The following is a 27541-nucleotide window of genomic DNA, read 5'->3' as shown; positions in this document are numbered from 1 at the left end:
TTCTGATGTCTGGTTATTTTTAGCCGTGTTCTCTCAGGAGCCTTTGGCAGGGTTCAACTGCTTGTTTTTATTCCCGGAGTCTACCTGTGTGCATGTACGTCTGCCTGCCTCCGTCGGCGTCACTCTCTTTTTTTTGTCAGAAGCTGGTAGACGATCCCCCAAGACATTTGTGCAGAGACTTGCACGCAAAGACTTCCATCCTATTCACATGACATTTCCCGAATCCCCCCATGAAAACATGGCAGTTGGAGACAAGAGAGTTGTGTGTGTGTGTGTGTGTGTGTGTGTGTGTGTGTGTGTGTGTGTGTGTGTGTGTGTGTGTGTGTGTGTGACTAAGAGAGACGGAGAAACCACTCCTATTTAAAACCTCAAGGGGAGAATTAAAGCAGTCTATTAGTAGACAACTTCTGGTGACACTTTGTCTTAGTTTCTACACTCTGCCTCCTCGTCTTAATCCTTTTTTCCCGCCCTCTCTTTATTTCTTCTGCTCCATCCTTCCACCTTTCCTCCCCTGTCGTCCCATTGCATTTTCTGTTTGGATTCTGATGCCTAAACTCTTAAGGTTTGGCAGATATCGAGCACTAATGCTAAATTTAAAATCTAGCTACTTTGCTGCTTGAAATCATTCTTCTGTGTATAAAATAACACTGCACGATTTGAATAAAAGGTCATATTGCGATTTACAATACTGCGATAACCACACCGTCACTTCATGACTCCAAGTGGAGACTTTGATACACCAGCCTTCTTCTTTCGCTTGTACACATTTTAATCATGTTGTAGCTAACTGAAAATGATGGTTAATCGGTTATTTATCTGGGCTGAAAAATGCCTGTCACGATTTCTTTGTGTCATTCAGTTAACGCATCACAAAGACCGACAAAGAAACCCCTGAGAAGCTGGAACTGTAGAATATCCTTGCATGAATATGCAGCCATTATCAAAATAGTTCCTATACTTTATATTCTTACATTTATCGACACAGCTCTAGTTGTAGGAAAAATGTTTCTAAGTTGTGTGGCTATCATTTCATTCACAACAGTGATTAAGCAATAGTATACTGGATTTGTCAAATATGACAGAACCCAATCCATTTTTTTGTAATGTCCATATCAGTAGCCTACTCTACTCTCTTCTTCTCTACCTCGTTCCATGTCCACACTCAGTTGGAGAAAAAAGAATATACCATTTTACATGTGAAAATGACTTCTGTCCAACCAAGCATTCTCAGATAGTCCGGGTCGGTTTTCTATCTTTTAATTTGTTTTATCATAGCGGAGTATGCAATATAGTGGTTCTCTTTGACACATTTTCTGTTTCTGTTATCAGCTAACTGACAACAACGTGAATGAAATTTGATTTCGTCTAGCCTACATAAGATAAAAGAAACTATTTTTCTGCTAGTTCTCCACTCTAAAGTGGCAATACACAAAAGCACAAAACAATTTGTTCATTCTGTTCCCTCCTTCTCTCCATGGTAGCGTTTTTTTGTTTTTCAACAGCGGAAAACACAATTAAGTTGTCATTGCCATTTTTCTGTTTCTTTTATCAGACAGCTGCAATGAGAATAGAACAATGATTTTGATTGTGAGTGTGACTCGTAAATGCTACCTGTTGATTCAACTGCTGCCCGAAGACAGTCAGTCAAATTACTGTTTTATTCCCGAGAAGCAGAGAAGTAAATACCGATCAATGATTAAACCTCTATTGTGTCTTTGATTGCATTGGCAGCAAGGTGCGCGATCATAGAAAGAATTGGATGGGACAGACGCGTACTGCGTCATGTAGGAAAAGCTTTGTTTTCCCTGTCAACACCAACAAGAGTTTTCATATTCATCCACTCTTTATAGAGCGTTTACAAAAAGCACTGTTAGTTGGCGTTCAGTGTGATTTGTAAAGCCAAAAAAGGAAGAAAAGGATGTTTTTTTTTTTTTGTTTGTTTGTTTTGTCAAATTTAGCAGTCTTAGAATTCTTTACAGCTCTCTCCACCTCCTATCAGAAGGATTTGAGAGGGGAAGAAAGAGGGAGGGAGGGAGGGGTGGACAGGGAATCCTCTTTTGAAGCAAACCCTGTCTGCAGTCCCTAACACAGAAACAGACAGAAGAGAGAAGGAGATTACTAGTACATGCCAGACAAGGTGCTGATACTGCGGAGCGTTAATCTTTAACAGATTGGGGCTGCACTCCTGTGTCTGGCTTTTCAGCTGTGTGGTGTCTGTTAATGTGTACGCACGGCGCCCTGTTACTCAGTACACATTCTGAATGAAGGTCAGTCAACTCTGCGGCGGTACCCTTGCTCAGTTAGCGGTGTTATTAAACCTTCATAATCTCAATTCCCTGTGGAGTGATCAGAGCCGCAGGGTGGTCGAGCAGTTAGAGACGTCGTCCTTCAACTGGATGGCCAACGTTCAAGCCTTCTTCGTTGGCAAGTATCCACCCTGCGGCAGTGTCCTTCAGTAAGACATTGAATCGTCGCAAGCAACGGAGGTGTTGTTCTGTTGTGTAGTTCACCTCGTTTTGAGAGACAAAACCAGAGAGAGAAATTCCCTTGAGCTCGACAAAGAATTGTATTAGTTAAGTTTGGTTTCATTAAGTTCTTGGATCATTATATCCTGTAGTTCTTGTAAGCGTTTGCCTGCCAATAAACAGCGTTCTGTTTTAATAACCGATGCGTGCTTGCTGAATTGAACATTGTGCCTGCCGAATGCATGGAGTGGAGGATCCAGAATTTCCTCTCCTCACGGAATTCCCTCCCCTCCTTCCCCCCACCTCAACGCCAGTGCCAGTGCCAGTGCCCGGAGATCCTGGTTCACCTGCCAGTAAAACGTCAGCCGAAAGCAGGCTGTGCTTCGGGCACTCACATTTTTTTAAACGCCAGCTTTGCCCTCCATCCAAAATCCTCCCACTTGCTCACACTCCACTCACATGCTCTGATGCAGACCAATATTCCTGCTGCAAAGTCGGCCTCTTAATGACAACACTGGAATAAGGTTAGACATTTAGACAATATATTCTATAAAGAATATAAATGCATTTGAGAAGTTTATTTAGAAACTATTTTTATAACCGCTGAGTTGTGCTGAATGTTTTTTCTTTTTTATGGTCTTTTTTTATGGCCTTTTTTATGGCGGTAACCGCAACAGTTTAAATGGCTTCACAAAGTTGTGTGGTACAAAAAGAAAATCGCGACTCAAGCTATGAAGTAGTTTGGCCTAGCTAACTGGCGTTTCCAGGCTGCATGTTGTCCAAAAATATTCATAGTCAGCCAAGTTTTGAAGGTGTCTGTTAAAGAATGAGCAGGGAATATGACCATTCCCAGTCCTGATTCCGATATTCTTACATTTCCAGATATTGTATTCTATTATATTAGCCCATTTTAATGATTGTGTTTAGTGTATATGTCTGAGATCAATTGCGGTGATATTCCGCGCTGCTGATGAAATCACTAATCTCTGGGCAATGAGGTTGAGCAAAGTGAGAAACCACTAAATGAAGAAAATAACGGACGTTATTGTATCTTCTTGCTGCTAGGACAGCATTGTTTTCAGGAAGGTCACAACGTCAATGATTACATTGACAGTCATGTGTTCCTTCAAAGTATTTTGACAGAGTTATCAACATACTGCCTTCAGAAGAATCTCCCTTAAATGTGTAAAGTCTTCGAGATTAGTCCAGATATGTTCTCTACAGAGTTGTGTCGTTAGGAATCCCAGCTATGTGAGCCTGGCCTTCCCATGGTGGTCTCTGAAGGGACAAACTGTGTAAAGCACACAAAGCAAGGCACTGATGTCCCGTCATGCCCAACCAAGGCTTTGAAAGATGTCAAGACAGGATTGAGAAAATGGTGGCAGGCCTGGTCATAAGGGTTAATCCACCTCAGACTCTATCCCACCAGGAGGTATTGTTGAATTATCCAGATCCCACTTTCCAAATCTTGGTGTGGAGACTGATTGTGAAGTCCACTGATAGTAACTTGCAAGATACCGGTCAATACCGACTGATACCAGCTTTAAAAGCTACAGCCAGACAGATTTTTTTTTTTTTTTTTTTTTTTGTATTTATCAGCTGTATCAGGCAGTTAGGTAGGTTCCAATGGAAAAGTTCTAAATACCTTTTGAACACCACATAGTGACTAGCTGGTGAACATAGGGGAGCATTTAGCAGCTAAAGAGATGAAAGTTGATGGAGAGCAAAACAGAGCTAAAAGGAGAGTGAATATCAGACAATTGTCAGTTGGGATGGAAACATGACCCCGAATAATTGTTAATGTTGCTCTGTGGCAACTGTTAATAGGTTTGCCACGTCAACCGCTTAATATTTTAGTTTATTAATAGTGTTGTGTTTCTGCTGACGTTAAATGGCCAAAGGTTTAACTTAAAGATGCACATTTTAAGCAATTTTCCCAATGGTTTTTGGTCATGTTAATAAATAAAAAATTATCAATTTATGAATACAATCCTGTCAAATGAAAAAAACAACAACAACATGATGTTCCTCTATGAAATCTTTATTCAAACAATATGATATTGTTTGAATAAATAATTGGGCCTTTTGTTCATCCAAAAAACTAGCCTCCTCCGATTCTTTTAATTTTCGGCACCTTTTTGTGTCATCTTATAGTGTTAGTTGATCCCATTTGGCAGAATTGATTAAGTAAGGGAGAAGGAAGCGGTTTAAAGTGGGAATCGGATAACTAGTGACCATGTAATATTAGCAACACATGAGCTGGATAAAAACGGAAAATGTATTCCTGTTAGAGGTTAATTAGTTATGTATTCTAGCTCGTAGATGCACCAGACAGACAAGGAAATGGAAAGAGAGTCATGAGACAAGTTTGTCTACAGATCAGAAGAGATGAAGAAGAAGAAGATGGTGTGGGTGGGTGGATATGGGAAGACCCGAAAGCAGAGCCCAGATAGAAGGTAGCCAGATGTGATCTTGGTCTCCTCCTCCTGCCTTTCTTCCTCTGCTCTGATCTGGCCACCTGCTTTTCTTTCTTTCTTTCTTTCTTTCTTTCTTTCTTTCTTTCTTTCTTTCTTTCTTTCTCTCTCTCTCTCTCTCTCTCTCTCTCTCTCTCTCTCTCTCTCTCAGGAACTCACTCAGGAACTCACGTTGAAGATACTTACTGGCACACAATAACAATGTTATAACAATATTGATAGATTTATCTTGGTTTATTGAATCAAAGGGTACCAAGCACACACTTCCTCATCAGATTCTAATCCGGAGCTCTTTCTCTGGTCACTGGTCCCTTGGTACCAGGAAGTCTCTGCTCTATTGTGGTTCAGTCAAGAGCCCACAGAGATCAACAGATGACCAGTAACAATGGAGCTCAGATCAGAGAGGGACAGAGAAGCTTTCTGTTGGGAATGAGATCACATCTACTCGGCAGCCATTCCTCCCACATGTGTGTGAGGTTGTCACAATGCAAATTCCTTGTACAATGCAGCAACAGTCAGACAAGAAACAGATAAGGAAAAACTAAATGTAAGAGAGAGAAGAAGGCCTACAGAAGAAAGGAAGAAAAAATAAAGCCATTTTCCCGATTTAATTAATCAATCATTTTGTCTATAAAATGTCATAAAATAGTGAAAAGTGCCTGTCATAAATTCCCTGCGTCCACGTTGACGTATTCAAATTGCTTGTTTTATCTGAATTTAATCTGATATTATGAATTGATCAATCATTTGCTAATACATTGTTTCATTCCTAAAAGGCACTATTTAAGAACTCCAATATGTCTATTTAGTGCTAAGCAATGAAGTGATCATAGTCATCTTAAAGGATTGGTTCAACATTTTTAAAAATTGTCCTATAGTGCTTTATTGCTGACATTTGAATAAGATTGATACCACTCTCGTATCTGTATACTAAATATGAAGCTAGCAGGTAGTTAGCTTAGCATGAAGACTGGAAGCAGGGAGAAACAGCACTTTGACATTTCTATTTGTGTACCGATAAAATCTGGCTGTAGCTTCATATTTATTGAGTGGCGTTGATTTCATAAATTTTATTAGATTTCAATAAGTGAATTTCCCAAAAAGAATTTCAAATTGTTTTCAAAGTCTGATCACATTGAAATGATGTGATTTCTTGATACACAGCTCTGTTGCAACCAATAAACACATTGTACATTGTACAACGGACAAAATGAGATATGAAATATAGGAATTATAATCCAGAATCTATCGGTTTTCAAATTTGCTAGTCCCCAGGGAAAAATCGCAAAATTTTGATCGTAGGTAAATGATATGTAATGTGGAAACATCGTCATTGTACTTCATAAAGGTGCCTCACACCTAATAGCATGTTGGGATGTGAACACACCAACTTAAAGTGTGCACTCTTCATCTGAATAACACTATCATACTCAAAATAACCACACATCTGAATGTTATGCAGTCTGATTATTTAATGTCTGGTTACAAAAGCCTTGTTGACTAAAATTATTATTGTATAAGATTATCCGCCACATTGCACAGCCTTATACAGTAATAGGTTAACCTTATGCTAGTCTATATCCTTGACGTTCCACTTCCTGGATTGTTCCGTTGCAGACGGACATTCCGCCAGATTTCACTCATTTAGGCCGGATATCCGTTGCCTTGGACCTCCTTTGTCTTGGCATTTTGAATCGATTTATGAGGACTATGGTTAACCTTTGTCTCAGATCCAGACAGCTAGCTAGACTATCTGTCCAATCTGAGCTTTCTGTTGCACGACTAAAACAACTTTTGAACATACACGTTCAATGCCAATATACCCAAGCACGTTTTTTTTTCCCATCCTGGAATGCTGTGTGGACTCGCCAGACCCTCCTCCGCAGCGCTGCGGTGGAGCAAGGTCTGGCAAAAGTGAGGCTATCCTTATGCAGAATAAACAAATTCTATCCAACCAGTCAAGTTCCCACCAAGACCATTCATCTTCAGTTTTCAAAGTATACTTGTAGTGAAGATAGACTTTTGACATTGTTATATTTTCTCCTACAATGAGCTTCAGTTCTCTGTTGTTAAACTATCTTGTAATATGTCTGCTTCAATTAGCCGGGTCAGAATCCTTGTGCAGCTTTTGTGCAGGTAATTGCTCACGGAGCGTTGACGTGTCGGCCAGAGCCCTGCATTCGAGGATTGTTGTCGACTGAATCTTGTGTATTTTTCATTTTTGGTCTGAATAATTGCTCAGGGTTTGCTTGGGGGGAAAAAAAAACCCACCCCCTCTGACCTGTTTCTGCTGCGTACCATGTCAAGAAAGAGAGGAAAGATAAAACGAGGCGAGGAGGCTTGTTGAGCTGTGTGGATTCCTGCAAATTGTCCGGATGAAGAGACACTCATGCCTCTCGTGTCTCATTATCTTTTTCTCCTTTCCCTCTATTCTTGGTCACTCATGGTTTTCTCGTTCTCCCTCCGTGTTTGTCTCGCATCTTCCCTCATTTCTCTCTCTTTCCCCCTTTCTGTTCTCTTTCCATTTTTCTGCGCCATATGTATTCCTCAATCGCCTTCCCTTTTTCTCCCCCTGCTCTGGGATCCGTGGCATCTAATGCTTTCCACCCTTAATGCCCGATTAAGTCAGCACATGTACCCTCTTTACATTATCACTCGTGCACGCGTGTTCCCCACAGACCTAATCAGTCCTTCTCTTAGTTCTCTCTCTCACACCACTTCCAGACCTAATGAAAAAACATGAGCTCTGTTAAACAGAAGGTGGAAAGAAAAGGTAGCAGCAGATAAAATAAAAGCGAGATGGGAGTGGATAGATTGAAAACAAAGCCACAAGTTGCTCTTAATGCCTGTTCCCGGTTGAAAGATAAGAATTTCATCTAATCAGCATTGGTGATATCATGTAGGGAATGGAGTACTGAGGGGGGAAAAGACGTTACAGAGAGCCAGAAAAGGCTGAAAGACAAGGTGATGATGATAACAGTCAGAGCAAGGATAGTATTAACAAGACTCCTTCAACATGCTGATGCATTCATATAACCTGCAGACGTTTCCCAATAGGCATGAAATCCCACTTGAAAACTGGAATTCAGATACACTCTGTTAGCCTCTAAACAAACGTCGTTCTGCTCGGCTGTCATTCACAGCGCTAAATGCAGCTAAATGGATGTATTGTGCTGTTATGTACCTTTTGTATTACATGACACTCATTTGTGTTGACTAAATAGCCCACCACATGGTGTGTTCTGTGTTTTGAAGTGGGAGAGGTGCCATGTTGAGTGATGGAGAATAATGCTGGTGTGTGTGTGTGTGTGTGTGTGTGTTTGTGATGCGTTAAGTGAGCGAAGGTAAGCGCGAAGATGGGCTTCATTGAATCAGTGCATGTGCTCGTACGTGTGCACGCGCCTGATTATGATGATGAAGTCTCCCGACGGGACTCTCCCTGCTACAGTCCTACAGTAGTCTAATGAGAAGCTGTTTCCGTAGTTACCAGGTGTGTGCGAGCTGCCAGCTCATAATGCCCTGTGGTGAAGAACAAAGGACGGAGAGTGGAGGTGGATGGAGGGAGAGAGAGAAAGACAGGTTGGAGGTAAAGGCAAAGGAATTAAAGGGACGAAGAGCGCCAGGGAAATGAAACAACAAAAACTGATATCTGGTGTGAATCAATTTAGCCGTGTGTGTCCGTATCGATGTCTCTGCTGGAGAGAGAGAGTGTGTGTGTCCTATTGTGAGTAAAGACACTGAATCTTTTTAATAAGCTTGGGGACCTGAACAAGAATTCGTTCAAATTGATCTCAACTAAAGTGGTGAGAACGATGAGGTGGTGCCAAACTGTTAGTATCTGGTCCGATCTTATTGAGCACCTTGCAAATAAAGTTGGCTTGTTGTAAATTAAAGAGGTTTTTATGCATCGACAGCTCGATAAGATCTTGTGTAAAAGGAATAGGACTTCTGTCACCTCTAGGTTGAATGTGGAATCCTCAGACTCGCAAATGTCTACATATCTGGGGTTTTCTGAATATGCAAATGGTAAAAAAAGTTAGCGTTCATTGTGAGAATTAATATATTTTCTCACGCCTGTGTATTTGGTCAAATCTTCTCCCCAGTCTCCTAAAAACACCCAGTCATCATTCAGCCACATGCTTCTGCCTTGTTTCTTCCATATTCTACACATCCATTCAAATCAAAGCAGCATGTAACACAATGAGCACTAATGTAATACTTAAGCTAAAATATAATCTTTCAGCAGAATATATAATACAGACTTATAGTTGTCTGAAAGCCCTTTTTTTTGGGGGGGGGGCGGTCAATTTAGTGGTTATATGTCATGATATTGATTTTTGTTCAACTGAAGGCCTAGCCGTATTAAATGCATGTGCCAGTTACCCTTAGCTTGTATATTGCTACAGTGTTAAGGAATGCATGTGTATATGGTTCATGTTTTCTGTATGTGCGGAAGCATTTGAGTGTATGTGCACCTGTGGCCATAGAAGAAGAAAATATATTATAAACTGTCATTTAAATCTCTTAACTAAAATATTATCTATTAAAGGGATATGCCACCATTTGTTGAAATAGAGCTTATCACGGTCTCCCCTAGCTGTAAAATGCAGTTTTTGTGCATGCATTGTTTTAGTCTGGTGCAACACCGGCAACGCCGTCGCTAGTTAGCTTATCGTAGTGAATGGAATCCTATGTTGCCGGTTAGCATGTTTTGATTAAAAGTGAGCCAACAAAAGACAAACAACCTAATTACTTGCACTGAGACAAAAAAATGCGTTGGCCCACCTATCTACAGCCAGGGTAGACCGTGATAAGCCCTATTTCATATAACTGTGGCGTATTCCTTTAAGCTACCGATAACTGTCAGCAAATGTCCGAGCGTCCAAGATCAAAATGTGCTTTCACGATGAATTGATCATCAAAATTGTTGCTGATGAGTTGTCTGTCGATTGACTAATTCATTATTTGGCAAAGACCATTCCATCTATGTTATTTTAAAAGCAGACCAAATTTGGTAAGGACCACTACAAAGAAGTTGTGAATGCTTTTACATGAGATTAAACCATCTTTTAAGAATCCCTCATACCTCAATACAGACATAAAAGAGTTAAACCTTAAAAAGTACTTGCATTTTTTACTTGTGTATGTCAAAACATCTTGGTGTGTCCTGCTTATCTAGTTTCCAAGGCTGCATGTTGTGCAACTTGACATTCTTGCGAAGGTTACATTTTCCAGCAGGTTTTTCCTAAATAAATGCCACCTGAACTTCTGCTGACATATCTCAATAGAGAATGAAAAAGAGGGAGATGATGCAGTTGAATGAAAGTCAGGAGAGCGGAGGAGAAGGTTAGAAAAAAAGTCCTGCAGCTAGCACCTGTACAGCACACTTTATGCACTGAAGACTTCAGCTGAAGTGCGTGCGTTGTGTGCGTCTGTCCATCCTTGGTACATCTGTGCATCTGCATTTTTCTGTCTCTGTGTGAAAAGCAAATTTCCGTTGTGCTCCATCGGGGTTATCAAACCTTTTTTTTATTTATTTTTAAAAGCCTTTCTCATTACTGCTGTTGTGTAACTCTTTGTGTGTCTCTTTTATTGCTGCCAGATCTGATCCACTGCACCAATGAGATGAATGTGAGCATTCCCCAGCTGGCGGACACGCTGTTTGAGCGCACGGCCAACTCAAGCTGGGTGGTGGTCTTCAAAGCCCTTATCACCACCCACCACCTCATGATGTACGGCAACGAGGTAGGAGGCTCACACACACACACACACACACACACACACACACACACACACACACACACACACACACACACACACACACACACACACACAAATGAAAACCCCTCCAGGGAGTCAACGGAAGCTACATCAACAAGTTATAGTATTACTCAAGTCTGTCTCTCCCACACATTCATAAATACAAACATGCATGCATATTTGGATCATTTATACATGTTCATATCAGCATTAGGATCAACAGTGGGGGAGGTGGGAGGGTGACTGGAATACAAACGGCGTGTGCAGCTATTGAGAACGTACACATTGGAAACACAGAGTGAATAATAGAAATGGCTGTGGAGTGCGGAGAAATTAATTAGCTCAGTATGAGCTGGAGGCGAGATGGGGGACAAAGATGGAATCAAATGAATAATCAAATTAATTAACTTAATAATAAAAAAAAAAAAAAACATAGTTGAAAGCTGGAAGAATAACACAGTCCCTCCATGGATTTGCAGACTTTCAAACACAATAATTGGGAAATTAAAATTCAACCAATCTCCGCTATGTTTGGGAGAACTTTTGTATTTTATTAATTGTGATTTCTTTTGACCAGATGTTGTAATGTTTTTGCAGAAAGAGGTCTGATCAAGTCAGCACAATGTCTCAATGTATATGTGGCAGTGCAGCTTTTGAAAGGGAGAGGAGAGATTAATTCAGAGTTGTCGATTTATTAATTTCTAACAAGATGGAAAGAGAGAATATTTTGTTCTTCAAATACACTATTGTAGCTTGCATTTACATTAATCCTCTAGTATGCAGACTGTTAATAATTCAGAACGTAATTCCTTTAAAACCCAACTGATAGAACACGAAAAATTCACTTTGATATTCAGATGGACTGGTGCCATTTGGAGCTTACTATACCGGTATATTTAATGAAAACAGCAATCCAGGGACAGTGTGTTTGCTTTGTTGTGATATATTTTCTTTAATCACACCATCAAATGTTTGATCCCTAGATTATGCAGTACTTTGCGTAATATGCAGTATGCCTACTCCTACGTATATCCATGTTGTATCTACTAAGTTTATTTTCTGTGCAGTCCCCCAATTCTTGAAACTTAAAGAAACATTTCCAACATTTAGGGAAATACATTTATTTGCCTTCTTTCCGAGTGTTAGATGAGAAGATCAATGCCACTCTGGTGTCTGTACGGTAAATAAGAAGCTAATGCCAACTGCCAGTTAGCTTAGCTTGGCATAAAGCGTTGCTTTTACTCTTCTGTTTTTTGTATGAATTAAACAAAAAAGATATAACACGTTTTTTAATGAACTTTGGCGGTGTGGGCAGGTGGATTTTATAACCTTTGAACAGAGCCAGACTAGCTGTTTCCCACTGTTTCCTGTCTTTGCTCTAAGCTAAGCTAACCAGATGCTGGCTGTAGCTTGAATTGGAATTTCCAATTGAAATGGCAAACTATTTCTTTAAAAAAAAAAAAAAAAAAAAAAAAAAAAAAACACGACTAATTTTCTGCTGACTGTATCCATTTTTGATAAATGTCTTTGTAAAACTGGGATTTCCCTGTAACCAAGTGGGTAATTATGGGCACATTATACATTGTGTGCTAATACACATCTTACATGCAAAGACCTTCTTGTACACAAGCACACACTAAGCAGTTAAACACTCAGAAACAGACACACCCTGCAGCACAATCCTTTCAATTTCCATTAAAATAGGGAAGCATTGCTTCCTTGTTTAGTCAGAATCACTTGTGTCGACATTACGCAACACTTCCTTTAGTTGGTTCCTTGTTTATTACGTTAATCTAAACTTCCTCTGAAAAGATGAAGACTCCATGAAGACTCCCGTGTGAGATCATTGTACGAAACAAGTCTCTAAACTCACTGACACCCAAACAGCAGCCTGGCTGATTTCACAGCTGCTAAAATAGTATTTTAGGTGTAGAGAACCAAAATTAATTTATTTTGGCGGTAAGAGGTGCATAACTGACTAGCACAAGCCAGGACCTCACATACAGTTCAGAGAGACATCAGGTCATCAGAAGACTCTGTGCTAAACGTTGTGCTCAAGCTGTGGAAATTCCCGCAACATTTTTTGATTAAACCAAATCATGCTAAGTAGGTCACTGCAGAGCAGCAGGAAGTGGTTAAGAGGTATTCCCAAGCTGTAGGCTGATTTATCCCGGAGTTGTCGCTGTCAGATTGAACCTTTTTGATGTTGATGTCTCAGCTAGAGTGACTCAATGATTGGAACACCATGCTAATCCCTGATTTTTGCATGACATAAGAAGGGTTTGCAGAGATCATTTACAACCACTTTATTTCTGTAATGGTAGATTCTCATTCTTGTCAACGATAACAAAGTTAAGAGAGAGAGTGATCTTTTTTATATTAATATAGCTTTACATAACTGTCTTCCCATTTTAAACATTTTTTTTTTGTCTTCAATCCATTGTGAAGTGATATTGAAGTAACAGCATCTTTAGAACAGAAGCAATATTAATACCTGTTATCACATTGTGTTTTTACTATGCCCTGTAGCAAGTAAAGCAAGTTGAGCTGTGGATATGAAATGTGAATGGTAATCTTGTACCTCAAATTAATAAGCCATACTACATAAGCATTAGAGTTAGTAATAATTCAAGTGCAGTGGACATGTAAAATGCAGTGTTCTATTGGCTGTATGCTGCTCTTTAGTGGAAGCTACTAATATATAATGTACAGTCATTTAAAAGCCCTTATTCAAACCCAACTACAGTGCATTACAGCACTGCATTCCTGCTTTAGCCCCACAGAGCGAGGCACCAGGCTGTAGTAGAGCAAGTGTGTGTATTCATCAGCCTGCATTCATCAGGCCTGTCAGGCCGGGGGTGCTGACCGAGGCTCAGCAGCCAGGTGTCCCTGCTCCCTCTTGGCCGTCCCATCCATTATAGTCAGAGCTGAGCGAAATCTGGCCGTAAAATTAGAAACCACAGACCCACAGAATTGGGGTCAATAGACTGTACATTCCTTTTCAGATCAACACGCTGACTGGTTCAAGCTTGGCCGGCACACTGAAGATGGCCTTGTACAATGTCCAATAAATGCTCCCGATAGTAAAGAGCATTTACATTGAATAAAGTCAGACGGCTTTCTTGCGGCTTTTTGTGTGAAAAGAAAATGCCTTTTGTCACCTATTTTTGATTTTAAGGGCTACCACGGAGTGTTTGATAATGTTATGATGGATACAAGCATTAACATAGCCGATTTGTGTCACTTTACATATTAGATATTGGCCCACTTCTGATATGATGAAAGCTCCATCCTGAAAGGTTATTTTTTTTCGGTTCACCCTGCTTTAAAAAGCTGCTAAGCCTGAAGCAATTTCATTTGTGGGGGTTTCAGTGACAGTGTTTTAGTCTCCTCAGGACTCTGTGCTGTGCTTTCAGGGGCTTTTCTAATAAGAATAAAGCTCAAGCTCAAGAAAAACTGCCTGAATGAATGTTTTTTGGACCTAAAAATTAAGTTATTGTTTTTATTATTATTATTACATCAACACAATGTATTGGGTATTTGAGAAGGAAGAAGAGTACACAAGAAAAGGAGGAAGAAGGAACCGAAAGTAAGAGGAAGGGAGAATTGAAGGAGATGTAGAAAGAAAAGAGGTTGAAAAGGAAAGAAGGAAAAGAAAAGGAGCTTTGGAAGAAAAAGATGGGACAATAAGGAAGGAAAGAATGAGAGAGAGATAAGGAATGAAGGAGGTAGAAAAGGTAAATAGGAGGCAGAGAAGGAAAGGAGGAGATAAAGAGGGAATACAAGGAGTGAGAAGAGGAGGTAAAGAAGGGAAGAAGAGGTTGAAAGGAATGGCTTTTTTCAGTTCAAAGTGCTGGTATCGGTATTAGCCTTTTAGTTTTTACCTTCAACATTCTAAATTTGAATACTAATTTCCATGAATACATAACATAACAGACATTCAATGGCAGCCATCTCAGGTTGACCAAAGACAACAGTGATACATACACTCTCACTGAGCAATTGTGGGATATGAATAAATAAATATTAATGGTATGACTGTTAGCAGTGTAGGTTTATTACGGTTATTGCCATTTTAGTAGTCCAATGGCAGTGAAAACTGCGAGATATGTAAGCTTGATACACATCACACATGACCAAACTATAAAACATGTAGTTTAGGTTGAGCTCAAAAGTGTATGTGGACTACAACTGGCTTTGAATTTCCTGCAGGCCTGTGGCCAACAAGTGGAATGTGGATCAACAGACTGTAATATCTGAGCATATTCAAATTGAGTCTATTCATTGTAAGTTGGTCTGGATGTCAGCAAAATGCAGCCATTTAAAATGCATTTTATTCTGCTGTTCCCTGGTAATATATTTAGCTCTTGCTTTCAAATCCAATGTGGGAATTTACCATTCAGAGCAAATAGGTGAATTCAGTTTTAATATATCTTCTTTGCCTCAGCTGCCATATTTGTCAACGGGCTAGGATCGTGATTAGAGTAATAGGTGTGTGTGTGTGTGTGTGTGTGTGTGTGTGTGTGTGTGTGTGTGTGTGTGTGTGTGTGTTACAATGAATAGACTCAATTTGAATATGCTCAGATATTACACACACGCACACAAAATGCGTGTGTGGATAGTCGACAGAACGGTATTGGTACTCATTCGGTTCTTCATCTCCAATTTTTGTCCTTCCTGCCAAGAAGCAATCCTGGCTCACTCCCCAGTGACACTCTGAATCTTATGAGCAATCAAGAGTCAGTCAATAATTTTGATCACGATTTCACTTTCGTGCTGGTACAAAGCCACTTTAAGAGTACATCTAAAAGAAACTCCACTGCAGGATCTGGAGTTTGCCTCGCATCGTGTCTACTCCTCGGTGATCGTCACCGAACTTTACAGAGTAACAAATGCATGAAGTTTAAATGTTGTTAGTCCTACCTCCTTATGTAGCCATTGTCTCAGTTGTTATTATGTATCAGCATGTGCCTCTGCTTCCAAGCGTTTGTATGATGAGGCCAATATGTACCAAAACAATCCTGAAGGAAATCCCAAACAATGGCTGGGTGACCCCCCCCACCTCTCTAGGGAGCTCCATCCCTGGACAGGGGAGCTCAGACTACTGGGTCTCTCTCCTGGGAGTGTGTAATGCTTCCATCACTCAAGACCTAAACAAGGTTATATGAAGGTAGAGAGGAAGTGAGGATGCGTGATAAAAAGAGAGAGGTTAATTTTCTTGCAGAATTACGAGAATGGGGCAAAGATGTAGGGAATGATCGTACAAGACGTGAGTGTCCGCGTGAGAGGCAGAAAGGGGTCATATAGAAGTCAGTCAGTTTAAAAAATCGATTTTTGAAAGGCTAAAAGCCCTTCTTTAAATTGGTGTTTTGACACATAATCCAGCTGAATTTATTATCTTTCCCAGCATTTCTTGCAACTGATATTCCAATTCTGATTTAGTTATTTTTAATGCTATGAGATATTTTGCGGTAATGCCTTCTTTGGTTTGGTTTCCATTAAAGTGGCTATATCTAACTTTCAGTTTGTGTTGATTCTAGCGGCCGATTTGGACAATAGTTGTAGTGTTTTTACCACACGTGCTGTCGTAAACGTCGCTGTAGATTTTTTAAGTTAGCGTCAGTGGGAGGTCACAGTTGTGATGAATGTTTTGGTCAGAAAAAAAATTCATTCATTTACATTAAGAGAATAAGTTACAGAGGCATCGTTGCATTTCAAGTGTTGCATATGGTAACTTAGCCTACTTTGGATGTATTACTATGTCACTGTCACTGTGTCACCAGCCAAAGTATTAGGAGTTTGTTGTAGCAATGAACGTAATAATAACATAGATTCATTAAGCGCATTTCATGAAACCCACGGACGCTTTTCACAAGTACAGGGGGCAAGGGAAAAGAAAATAGTAGCCCAACACAAACACGGACTGAAAAGAAATAAAAACCGGGCGCTAAATTTTAATGTTGGCTACTGACGTACAACTACATCGCGCAATCTAAAGTTATTTTATGAAGGAAATAGGTCTGAGGGCCAATTCGAGGTGGGTTTGGAATAATTTACAATCCCGTAATTGTCTCGATCTGTTGAAAACTCGACCGAGTGTGACTCGCGTTTTCGCCCGTCGTCTTTCACTTTCCCTTTTTAGCTTTTAGTTGTTCTTGGTATAATTTCCTTTTTTTTTGTGATGGACCTGCCCCAGTATCAACCATAACTACAGCAGATCACTTCTAAAATAACATTAAAATACAATTAGCCCTAGCCTATATAAAGAAATCTACTCTTACCTTTTACCTGGCTGGATACGTTAACCCAGGCTTTTCAGATGTTACAAAGAAATCTGTGACCCATCAGAATGTGTTACAGTAGCACCGTCTACCTGCCGTAAATCATTCTGTGACTTTGCGGGAAAAATCTAACCCAAGCGACGGCACTAACTGTACATACACTCCGCCGCCGACTTGAGCTGCAAAGAAGCTCTGGCCGCCCTGTCGAGGACGCTTGTCAAAAAGTACGGGGAAGCTGTTTGACACTTTGGCCAACGTCATATCATAAATGATAGGGGAACCCAGCAACGGCGATTATGAGATTTCCCTCCATTTTCATGGAACTAATGTCTTGGTAGGAACAAAAGTTTACATCGTATGTTTCTCCAGAATCAGCCAGCGAGAAGGACGTCTATATTCCGATTAGTTGCTGACGTTTGCTGCTGAACCGCGTCAAAGCTCATTAACATAAAGTTGCCCAAAGTTCAACTTTCTGATTGACACTCTGGACGCTCCAAATGCTCAAAACGCCCAAAACGCGACGCCGACAGATTTGACGCTCCTTGCAGCTGAGAGAAGCCAGCTTCCATTGAAAATGAATGACTTCCGGTATCTTTAGAAGCTCAAGTTGGCGGCGGTGTGTACGTACAGTAATAAAAACAACGTTAAAATAGTGATCTTTTCACTGTTAGTCTCGTTTGCCGTTACAGGTCAGTTAAGATCATTATATTAAAAATGATACATATAGTCACTTTAAGCTCTATTCACTGTACAACAGATATAAACAAAATCCTAAAATAAAATAGGATGTCAAATCATATTTTCCTAACTGCCATTAACTTATTAAATTCTACATCCAATAACATTACTCAGTGAACGCATGAACTATCAATAACTTGTGAACAAAAGGAATTCATGCGGTGTGTGCAAATGTTTCTTATGTATCCAAGAAGGCTTCATTTACCATGGTACACATAAGCCAGATACTCAGCGGCTAACTTGTTGCAAACACTCGCAATTCTGTAATGTGACGAGGAGAAAAGTTTGAAATATAATAGTGATGTTTGACAAAAAATTTAAAATTTAAAAGTAGCCAACAAAGAAAGACACAAGCTACAACTACTCGTACAACTCTACAAACGTCAAACATCATGGAAATCCATCTAATAGTTGTCATGGTGGTGCTGGACAATAAGTCGAGGGATCACCAAATTCAGTTGGCCTCATCCTGTGGGGACCATGAATGTCTGTACACAATTTAATTTCCAATCCATGTAATAATTGACATATTTCAGTCACCACCAAAGGGCTGCTATTGTCGTACCAAGAGCCATGTCGAAACTCGTTTTTTTTCGATTATTCTTACACAAATGAATGCAGCACAAATGCCCTATCTTGCAATGTTAACGAAAATTATTTGTGTATCCACTTGTGATTCGGATCTGTTACAAAATGTAATGGGATCTTCCTTGGCCCATGCTGCACCATTTCACCAGGTTTCATGGAAATCTGTTTCTTTTGTAATCCTGCTGACAAACAAACAAACAAACAAACCGAGCCAAAAACATACAGTACATAACCTCCTTGGGGGCGGTAATAAAAATGAATGTGCCTCCTCAGTACACCCAGTCGGATCTTTGAAATTGGTGTTTACTGCACAGCTTTTATATTAAAAGTGGATTCTGATGTTTTGTCCTGAACTTGGATTTGTTCATGAGATTTTTATTCCTGATCTTAGTTATTCTAATGCTTACAATTAAGAAAAAAAAACAATTCAAAAAACAGAGTTTGAACAATGACTTTCTCCCCTCAAATTTGGTTTTGTTGGAAAGAATTCTTTAAATGCTAAACTAACTAAATGCTTTTGCTAGTTGAACACCGCAGAAAATGACCCGCCTCCACTCTAACCTGTCAGGCTTAAACATTATTTATTTTATGATGAATAGCCTTTTTTTACAGTAATAGCCCTCATGGTTTTCCCTCAGTGTACTGTGACTTCGAGGAATGTCACAGCACAGACCGCAAGGTACAGTATAACAACACTGTGAAACCCTTTTCTGGGAGTTTGTTTTGAAGGACGTCAAGTCCTCGGACATCCTTCCCATCATCCTTTATTTTTCAGCACTGGATAGTTGTGAGTGTCAGCGGGGGAAATTACAGTCTGATTGATTGCACCTAAGTGCACCCGGAATCAGAATACAGAGCTGTGACTCTGTACATCAAAACTGAACACTGGCATAGGATGGAGTACATTAAAAGAGGGAGGGCGAAAGAAGGAGAGAAGATGGAGAGAGAGAGTAGACGGAGTGTGAGAGTCATTAAGGACATGAGAGGAGACGGGGACGGTCTGGCGAGGACACCGGTGAAAGTGCTGATGGTAGCAGGACATGCCGCGTGTGTGTGTGTGTGTGTGTGTGTGTGTGTGTGTGTGTGTGTGTGTGTGTGCGTGTGTGTGTGTGTGTGTGTGTGCGTTTGTTTACGGCAGTGTGAAGTTGCTGTGTGAGTCTCCACCCCCCCCCAACCCACCTCGCCCGCCACCAGTGCCCCAGATAGCGAACAGCCCATTTGTTTCAGTGACGTCAGCGAAGCACTCTCTATCACTACACTCCCTCTGCCTCCTCTGGGAAAGCGAGGACACAGACAGAGGCAGAGATTTAAGCAAAGATAGGGTGTGTGAGATATTGTGAAAGACAGTTATTTGACTAGGCAAGAGAAGGAAGACAAACAGTTGAGGAAAAAGAGAAGAAAAGGGAAAATGTAAGACCAAGAGAAGAGAGGCTGTAAAGATCTGCTGACTCAAGCACTGTGTCAAAGGGAGCAGGGATGGGGAGGATGTTATTTGTGTGTCTGTGTCTGTGTGTGTCTGTGTGTGTCTGTGTGTGTGTGAGGTCACCCTGACTCTAATAGGGGTCACTTGTGATAATCTGAAGAGCCTGAATGCGCATGCACACACAGTCTTCACACACGGGCTTCCTATCAGCTCCTGGTGTGGCAAACATAAAGATGATTAGTGTCGAGGCAGGTGTGTGTGTGTGTTCCACACATGCTATCTCAACAAAAAATTTAAAACTCCAGGGTGACCCACGATGAGCTGACAACCTCACCGCACACTTACTTATGCTCCTTCAGGCAGATAAACAACTTTTTCCAACTCAAGTAAATTGGCTGCATCTGTGTGATCATTAGATAAAAGTAATGTGTGTGTGGCCGTCCTACTGGGCTTAGCAGATTCAGCCAACCAGAAACTTGCCAAACTTGTTAAACTAGCTCAATAGAGATTCTCCCAGCCAGGGATCTGATTTTGTTACTTTTTTGTCTTCAATAGTGATTCCGATTATTGATTTTATAATATCTGCTGACCCCTCCTCAGAACAGTGATTGTCCAGTCATAGCTTAGCAACCATAACAAGGCATGGCACGGCCTGTCAAGCTTTGGATTTTTTTCACTTGTTGAGGTAGCATGCATTGCGCTGTAGTAAGGGACCTGCGCAATGCAAAAGGGTCCTGGTCCATTTAATGAGATTGGAGGGTTGTTTATGTGAGGGCAAAATTGTATTGAATAGATCGTTAGCATGTGGGGATAACTATTTTCCTACCAACCGTAGTAACCAAGCATTACTTCCAAGGACAAGGAGCACATTATTAACTAGAAGGGCACTTGGAGAGTGCAGACACTCACCAAGACCATGACCTATCTTGCTATGTTAACAGGCCATTCTAGGGCTGGGCGATAATCAAATATCACGATATCTTTGACCAAATACCTCTATCGATACCGCAACGATATTGTAGTGTTCACTATTGGTGCTTTCACAAAATATTTACCCAGTGAGGTTTTTGATAAATAATCATCAGTAATGTGGCTATAATGACTAAGTGGGTAAAGGCAAATAGTAGAACCGCTACAACAGTCTGGTAAGTTCAGAAAATGACATCACTTTACTGTAGCCTTTAAAACCAGGAAAAGACACTTATGCCATATAACGATATTATATATGCCATATTACGATATAACGATATATGTATGTATACACTCACCTAAAGGATTATTAGGAACACCTGTAAGATTTCTCATTAATGCAATTATCTAATCAACCAATCACATGGCAGCTGCTTCAATTCATTTAGGAGTGTGGTCCTGGTCAAGAAAATCTCCTGAACTCCAAACTGAATGTTAGAATGGGAAAGAAAGGTGATCTAAGCAACTTTGAGCGTGGCATGGTCGTTGATGCCAGACAGGCTGGTCTGAGTATTTCACGATCTGCTCAGTTACTGGGATTTTCACGCACAACCATTTCTAGGGTTTACAAAGAATGGTCTGAAAAAGGAAAAACATCCAGTATGCTGCAGTCCTGGGGAGTGAAAATGCCTTGTTGATGCTAGAGGTCAGAGGAGAATGAGCAGAGTGATTCAAGCTGATAGAAGATCGACTTTGACTCAAATAACCACTCGTTACAACCGAGGTATGCAGCAAAGCATTTGTGAAGCCACAACGCGCACAGCATTGAGGCGGATGGGCTACACCAGCAGAAGACCCCACCTGGTACCACTCCTCTCCACTAAAAATAGGAACACAAGGCTACAATTTGCAGAAGCTCACCAAAATTGGACAGTTGAAGACTGGAAAAATGTTGCCTGGTCTGAGGAGTCTCGATTTCTGTTGAGACATTAAGATGGTAGAGTCAGAGTTCGGCGTAAACAGAATGAGAACATGGATCCGTCATGCCTTGTTACCACTGGGCAGGCTGGTGGTGGTGGTGTAATGGTGTGGGGAATGTTTTCTTGGCACACTTGAGGCCCCTTAGTACCAATTCGGCATTGTTTAAATGCCACAGCCTACCTGAGCATTGTTCTGACCATGTCCATCCCTTTATGACCACCATGTGCCCATCCTCTGATGGCTACTTCCAGCAGGATAATGCACCATGTCACAAAGCTCAAATCATTTCAAATTGGTTTCTTGAACATGACAATGAGCAGATCTCAACCCAATAGAACATCTTTGGGATTTGGTGGAACGGGAGCTCCGTGCCCTGGATGTGCATCCCACAAATCTCCATCAACTGCAAGATGCTGTCCTATCAATATGGGCCAACATTTCTAAAGAATGCTTCCAGCACCTTGTTGAATCAATGCCACTAAGAATTAAGGCAGTTCTGAAGGCGAAAGGGGGTCAAACACGGTATTAGTAGGGTGTTCCTAATAATCCTTTAGGTGAGTATATATATATATTGTGTGTGTGTGTGTGTGTGTGTGTGTGTGTGTGTGTGTGTGTGTGTGTGTGTGTGTGTGTGTGTGTGTGTGTGTGTGTTGTATTTCCCCCCTCTGTGAGGAAGCTGGTTGTGAGAGTTTAGGCTAATGTTAGCAGCTCTGTCCCACTTTTTGCATTTGATACTCCCAACAACCACAGCCAACGTTGCCCAAGATAGCGTTACGTTTTCCAAATACATCAATTGTCAACCTAAAAGCCTTTTCTCTTCTAACGTTAAAAATGATAAACCGTTTCAAAATCTGAAGTATGTAATCCAAGCAGCCTGTTTCCATGACTTCTACATCGATCACGGACTGGTTATGATGCTGACTTTTACATGGGACATGTTTGCTTTAGCATGCGTCTGTCAGCATAATATAATGTTTGTAGCCATCAAGTATATTAGGACTCGTTTTACATATAGTTGTTTTGAAAAAGTCTGTCACTCGCTGAATTTCCCACAAACTCATGGAAGTTATGTTAGCTTAATTACGGCTGCTAAAATCTGCTAAATCTGAATATATATATATATATATATATATATATATATATATATATATATATATATATATGAGAAACCTGCTTTCGTTTACATCTGTCTAGAACTGAATGCTCAACAGGCGAAACCACACTAACTAAGCAGGGGCGTGGCTTTTTGAACAGACTTTAAATTGAAAAATGTTCTCTCTTTTATATCACACTTTGCAAATAAAACTAAAATGTACCCAGTGAGATAGGGCTGATGTCTGATTAGCATTTGTACTGAAGGTAAGCGTGGTCACATTGTCTAAGAAATCCACAATGTATACTCATACCTCGCTGTACATGTGTTTTAGAGGGCAAACTGCAGTGCAGCTAGTAATGTTCCATGAAATGACAAAAAACCCACTTTCCCACCCTTGTATGCATCCGGTCATGCATGCCCAGAACCTGAATAATATCTCTTATTTTCTTTTTTTGCTGTTATGAGATAATCTTGTTTTTACAGCGTCTCTTCTAGTGTTTGCTCAGCAGTTGCACACTTTTACTTACAAGGCACTGCCTCTGAGGAGTCGTTTTACTCCTTCCACTAGTCGCTCTTCAAGTGCTAGGTTTAATTAGCAGTACTGTAATTAGCTCTGCTGCTGCCACCCCTCGATACAATAGCACTTGAAACATTACAATTAGCTGTTTCACTGCATTTGATCTCAAGTTACAAATTATCTAGTAATATAAAAGTAATTGATTTCCATGAACATGGCTCATCCCCAGATTATTTATCTTTCTGAATAATTAACAAAATATTTTATGAACAAATCTTGTTCATGAAAAGATGTAACCACTTCAGTACTCCTAATGTACTGTATGTTTACCAGGCATTCCAATGGATAATGACTATCAGGTCAAACACCTGAACATTATGGCACACCCATATGTACATAAGGTGACACTCTTTATTTAGGAATGGGATTTCTGATTGGTTGATAAATATAGATGCAGGGGATAATAGAGAGCAAAGTAGTAAAGGAGTAGAGGACTAGGTATTTTTTAGCACTGTAAATTACCATTTGAAAAGTTTCCTTTTATTGATCTCTTCGATCAATAAAAGGTTAACTTAACTTAGAAACACAGGAGTCCCCTGGATAACATTATCTATTTGTTTATGTTATGGCCATTAGTTTGAATTATTACCTTTGCCAAGGATGTTAAGTTTTTGGGGGCTTGTCTGTTTGTTGGTTTGCTCTGTCTGTCTGTCTGTCAGCAGGATACATAAAAAACTACTGGCCTGAGTTTAATGAAACTGATTAGAAGGATATAGCATGGGCCAAGAAAGAACCCATTACATTTTTGAGAGGATCCAAATCACAAATAATTTTTCACTTTCGTTAACATTACGAGATAATTGCTGCATTCATGTGGTGTTGGAATAATTAGAAAAATGAGTTTCGGACACTGCATTAACATTGTGAGATAAGGCATGCCTTGGCAGAGGTCTGCACTCTCCGAGACCTTCTAGTTTCAACTTGTTTTTAAGAGCGTATGATTTATTTTTTTTCCCCACTTTGTTTTGACGGCTGGCTCTAAATGCTACAATACCCATGAGCCTCAGCCACCGTTGATATGGACACAAAGCTAGAAAAGGCACTAATCAGCGTTGAATGTTTAATCACGTTTCTACACCAAAGCGTAATCTTTAGTGGTGCACACAAACAAAGTTCTTGAATTTGATGTTTCTTAGTAAAATGCCCAGGAGTTCTAGTTAACTTGGTTCTTGTGTTAAATCTTTGACTTTTTTTCAACACAGAACTGAACCATTTCATGCCCATCCAAGTCTTGGAAGTTGCTCCCAGTGCAATTTAGTCAACATTGTCAATGCGGGAAAATGTATATGACGTCTTGGTGCCCTAAAATAACTCGTACTTTGCAGCTCTTCTACAATTCATGACCAAAATGTAATCCCATAACCTCTAATTCCCCAAAGATTGGTTCTGATTTTTGATGCACTACAACCTGACTCTTGTTTCTGCACTTCATGTTTCTGTCAATACAGTGTACAAGTCAGGAGAAAATGGTTCTAATACTCAGTTTGTGTGTGTGTTTCAAATGGTGACTCATGTTGCTTAGCTGCATCATTGACCTCGCAGACACACACTCATCCAACAGCAAGATACAACTGCTCCCATGAGAGCTGGAGCCCACGCACTATCAGCCTTGTCACCTTGTAGGCACAGATACACGCGCACACACACACACGCACGTTTAAACATAGACATTTCTTTAATCATATCATTCTCAGCACCCACCCAGCTTCACTTTGTGACTGTTTGTTTCACCCTTAGATTGGATTCAGAGACTATATAGTTGATTGTGTAAGAGAGGAGGAGACATACTATGTAGGAGAGAGGAGGAGGAAAAAAGATGGAGGAGGAAGAAAAGAGAGGAAGGAGGAGAATCCAAGGCAGGAAAGCAGTTTGTGCGTGTGTTCACGTATCTGTATCTGTTCCACGTCTGTTTCCTTGTGTGTGTTTCTCAGCTTGCATAAGAGCTGCTCTCATTCAACACAGCTCGATCACGACTCATTCTTCTTGTGTGAGTCATCACCTTTCAGTGGAGCTCAGTTTGCAGTCATTTATGTCGAATTTTTTGCATGTAAAAAGTAGTCGTGCACAGTAGCCAAAGATGAATCCCCATGTGGACCCCCGCCCTTTGGAGATAACCTGTCTGTATTCCCTGTAGGCAGTAGTTACAATATGATGTGACTTAAAAAAGAAAAAAAAAAAAAAAAAAAAAAATATATATATATATATATATATATATATATATATATATATATATATATATATAATTTTTAGCTCTTTTGAACCAGAAGACTCAGGTTGCCTCCTCCCTGCTGGCTCTGTGTACACATTGGCAGGTCCAAAGAGGGCCGAGCGGGAACTGGTTCAACTTCCCAGATACCAAGCTGCACACAACACACTGATGTTTACCATTTTACCAACGATTTTTTTTTTTATACCAAAGGGAGAAGAGATGAAAAAGATCTGAAGTCAAGGAGTACAGCTTTTTCTGGGCAAATTACGCACTTCTGTTTCAGCCTTGAGTTACCATTCATTGCCTCCTCTGGGTAGAAAATTAGAAATGTAGGATTTTATTTTGAGAAAAAGAGGCAGCTTTAATCTAATATGTAAAGGGGTCAGTATGCTTCATTTGAAGTACTTGTCAGATTTAGGTTTCAGGTTTAATGATGGTGTAATGAAGGGGCTTCAGATGGTCTCAAACTTTTGCCCTCAGACATGGCAGGATGACGTAAAAAACAAGTTCGTAATGAGCCTTACATTTATGGTTTCACCTATGAAGTTATGTCTGTTTCAGTCTGGGGCTCAAGGGTAAACAGAATTTATAATATATGTACCAATATTATGAATCTCTTACTGACTTCTTCTTATTTCTAGTTAATGCCTATAAATGACAACAGCTACAACAACCAATGGCATCTAACCAGATGTCCAACCAATCAGCCAACAGCCCGATACCATTATCTGGTCATGCTCTTTTTAAACATATCCGAAACAATATTCACTGATGTATATACAAATACTAATTATTTTAATGTCCCATTTCAAAACTGTGGACATTGTTCTGCTGCTTTAGCAGCCTCCACTCTTCTAGGAAAGCTTTTCACAAGATATTGAACCTGGCTGCAGGGATTTTTTTTTTTTCCCATTCAGGCACAAAAGGGGTATGAATTCATTTGAGGTCAGGGCTCTGTGCAGACCGGTCATGTTCTTCCACACCAAGCTGTGAAAACCATTCCCCATACGGCTGCCACAAAGTTGCTATTATCCTAAAAAATGTCATTGTTTGTTGTAGCGTTTAAGCTGGGAACAGCATGAAAAAGCACAGCACCCTCATTCATTTCAATCATACCACTACATTGAAGCAGTGGGGGATCCAGGTAAAAAAATGCAGGGTTGTTGGGCAAAACATTTTGAACTCTAAAGCATTAACATCCTTCCTCGTAATGTTATACACCTCTGTGCAGTGTTAAATCGTCTGACAAGCCTCTAAACTCAAGGATCTGTTACTAATACCCCTTTCACACCAATGGCTCAATCAGGGTATAACCCAGGTTGACTGTGTATTTGAATGGGGTAACCCTCGTCGATATACTCGGCTCCGCCACCCACGTTGCCAGGAGGGTTGGATCAGAGTAGGACTAGGGTCGATTTCAATGTAAATTGCGCACGACCTGGGTCACTACCAGCCAGGGCGGGACAAATGATGTGATTGGTCGGAAATGACAGCGGGGCAGTCGTCACAGGTCGCCGCACACTTTGAAAAGTGTGCGGCGACAGTGTGACAACAAAAGTGTTGTCTCACTGTGCTTTACGCTAGGCTTTCACCATAGGATTTTCACAGGCAGCTTCAACAGCGGCAGAGTGGAACGGCTCAATTCATTTCCGAACAGTCCGCTGACTGCCTTTTGCAGAGCGGCAGCAGAGTTTTACAGGCAAAACTACCTGTAAAAACCCAGCGTTAGAACTTAAACGTGTGAAAATAAGTTAAGTTTAATTCTCTCAGCACTGCCGCTCTTACTCCCTCTCTTTTGCACGAGACACCTGACTGCAGACTGCAGTTCAGTGCGGCTGCTGGGTAGCGTGAATCTCTCTTTTTGTTTTTTTGTTTTTTTCCTCTGTCTTTTAAAAATAAAAATAAAAAATTAGTCGTGACGCCGACAGGAAAGCCCAACTTGGCTTTTAATGACCTCAACCAAAGAGAAATGTTCTCCCCTCGGCTTCAAAAATCAATACTAGAGTAACCTACTTCCTTTTCCTGCTGCTGCAATAAATA

The 27541-nt window shown here is 40.4% G+C and overlaps 1 protein-coding gene across 3 annotated transcripts in view; it reads left to right on the top strand.

Annotated features, from left to right (window-relative positions):
* The window catches only part of si:ch211-200p22.4 (phosphatidylinositol-binding clathrin assembly protein), an 86486-nt gene that overhangs the window by 12553 nt on the left and 46392 nt on the right, over positions 1-27541 (top strand). For all 3 annotated transcript variants that reach the window (XM_028606197.1, XM_028606199.1, XM_028606198.1), the window contains one exon: positions 10542-10684. In XM_028606197.1, coding sequence (XP_028461998.1) covers positions 10542-10684 — 143 coding nt within the window. The remainder of the gene's footprint in view (positions 1-10541; positions 10685-27541) is intronic.

Source organism: Perca flavescens, chromosome 19, assembly GCF_004354835.1.
Source record: "Perca flavescens isolate YP-PL-M2 chromosome 19, PFLA_1.0, whole genome shotgun sequence".
In the NCBI taxonomy this organism is placed as follows: Eukaryota; Metazoa; Chordata; class Actinopteri; order Perciformes; family Percidae; genus Perca; species Perca flavescens.
Note: the sequence above shows the minus strand (reverse complement) of the source record. Positions and strands in the feature narration are given on the sequence as shown.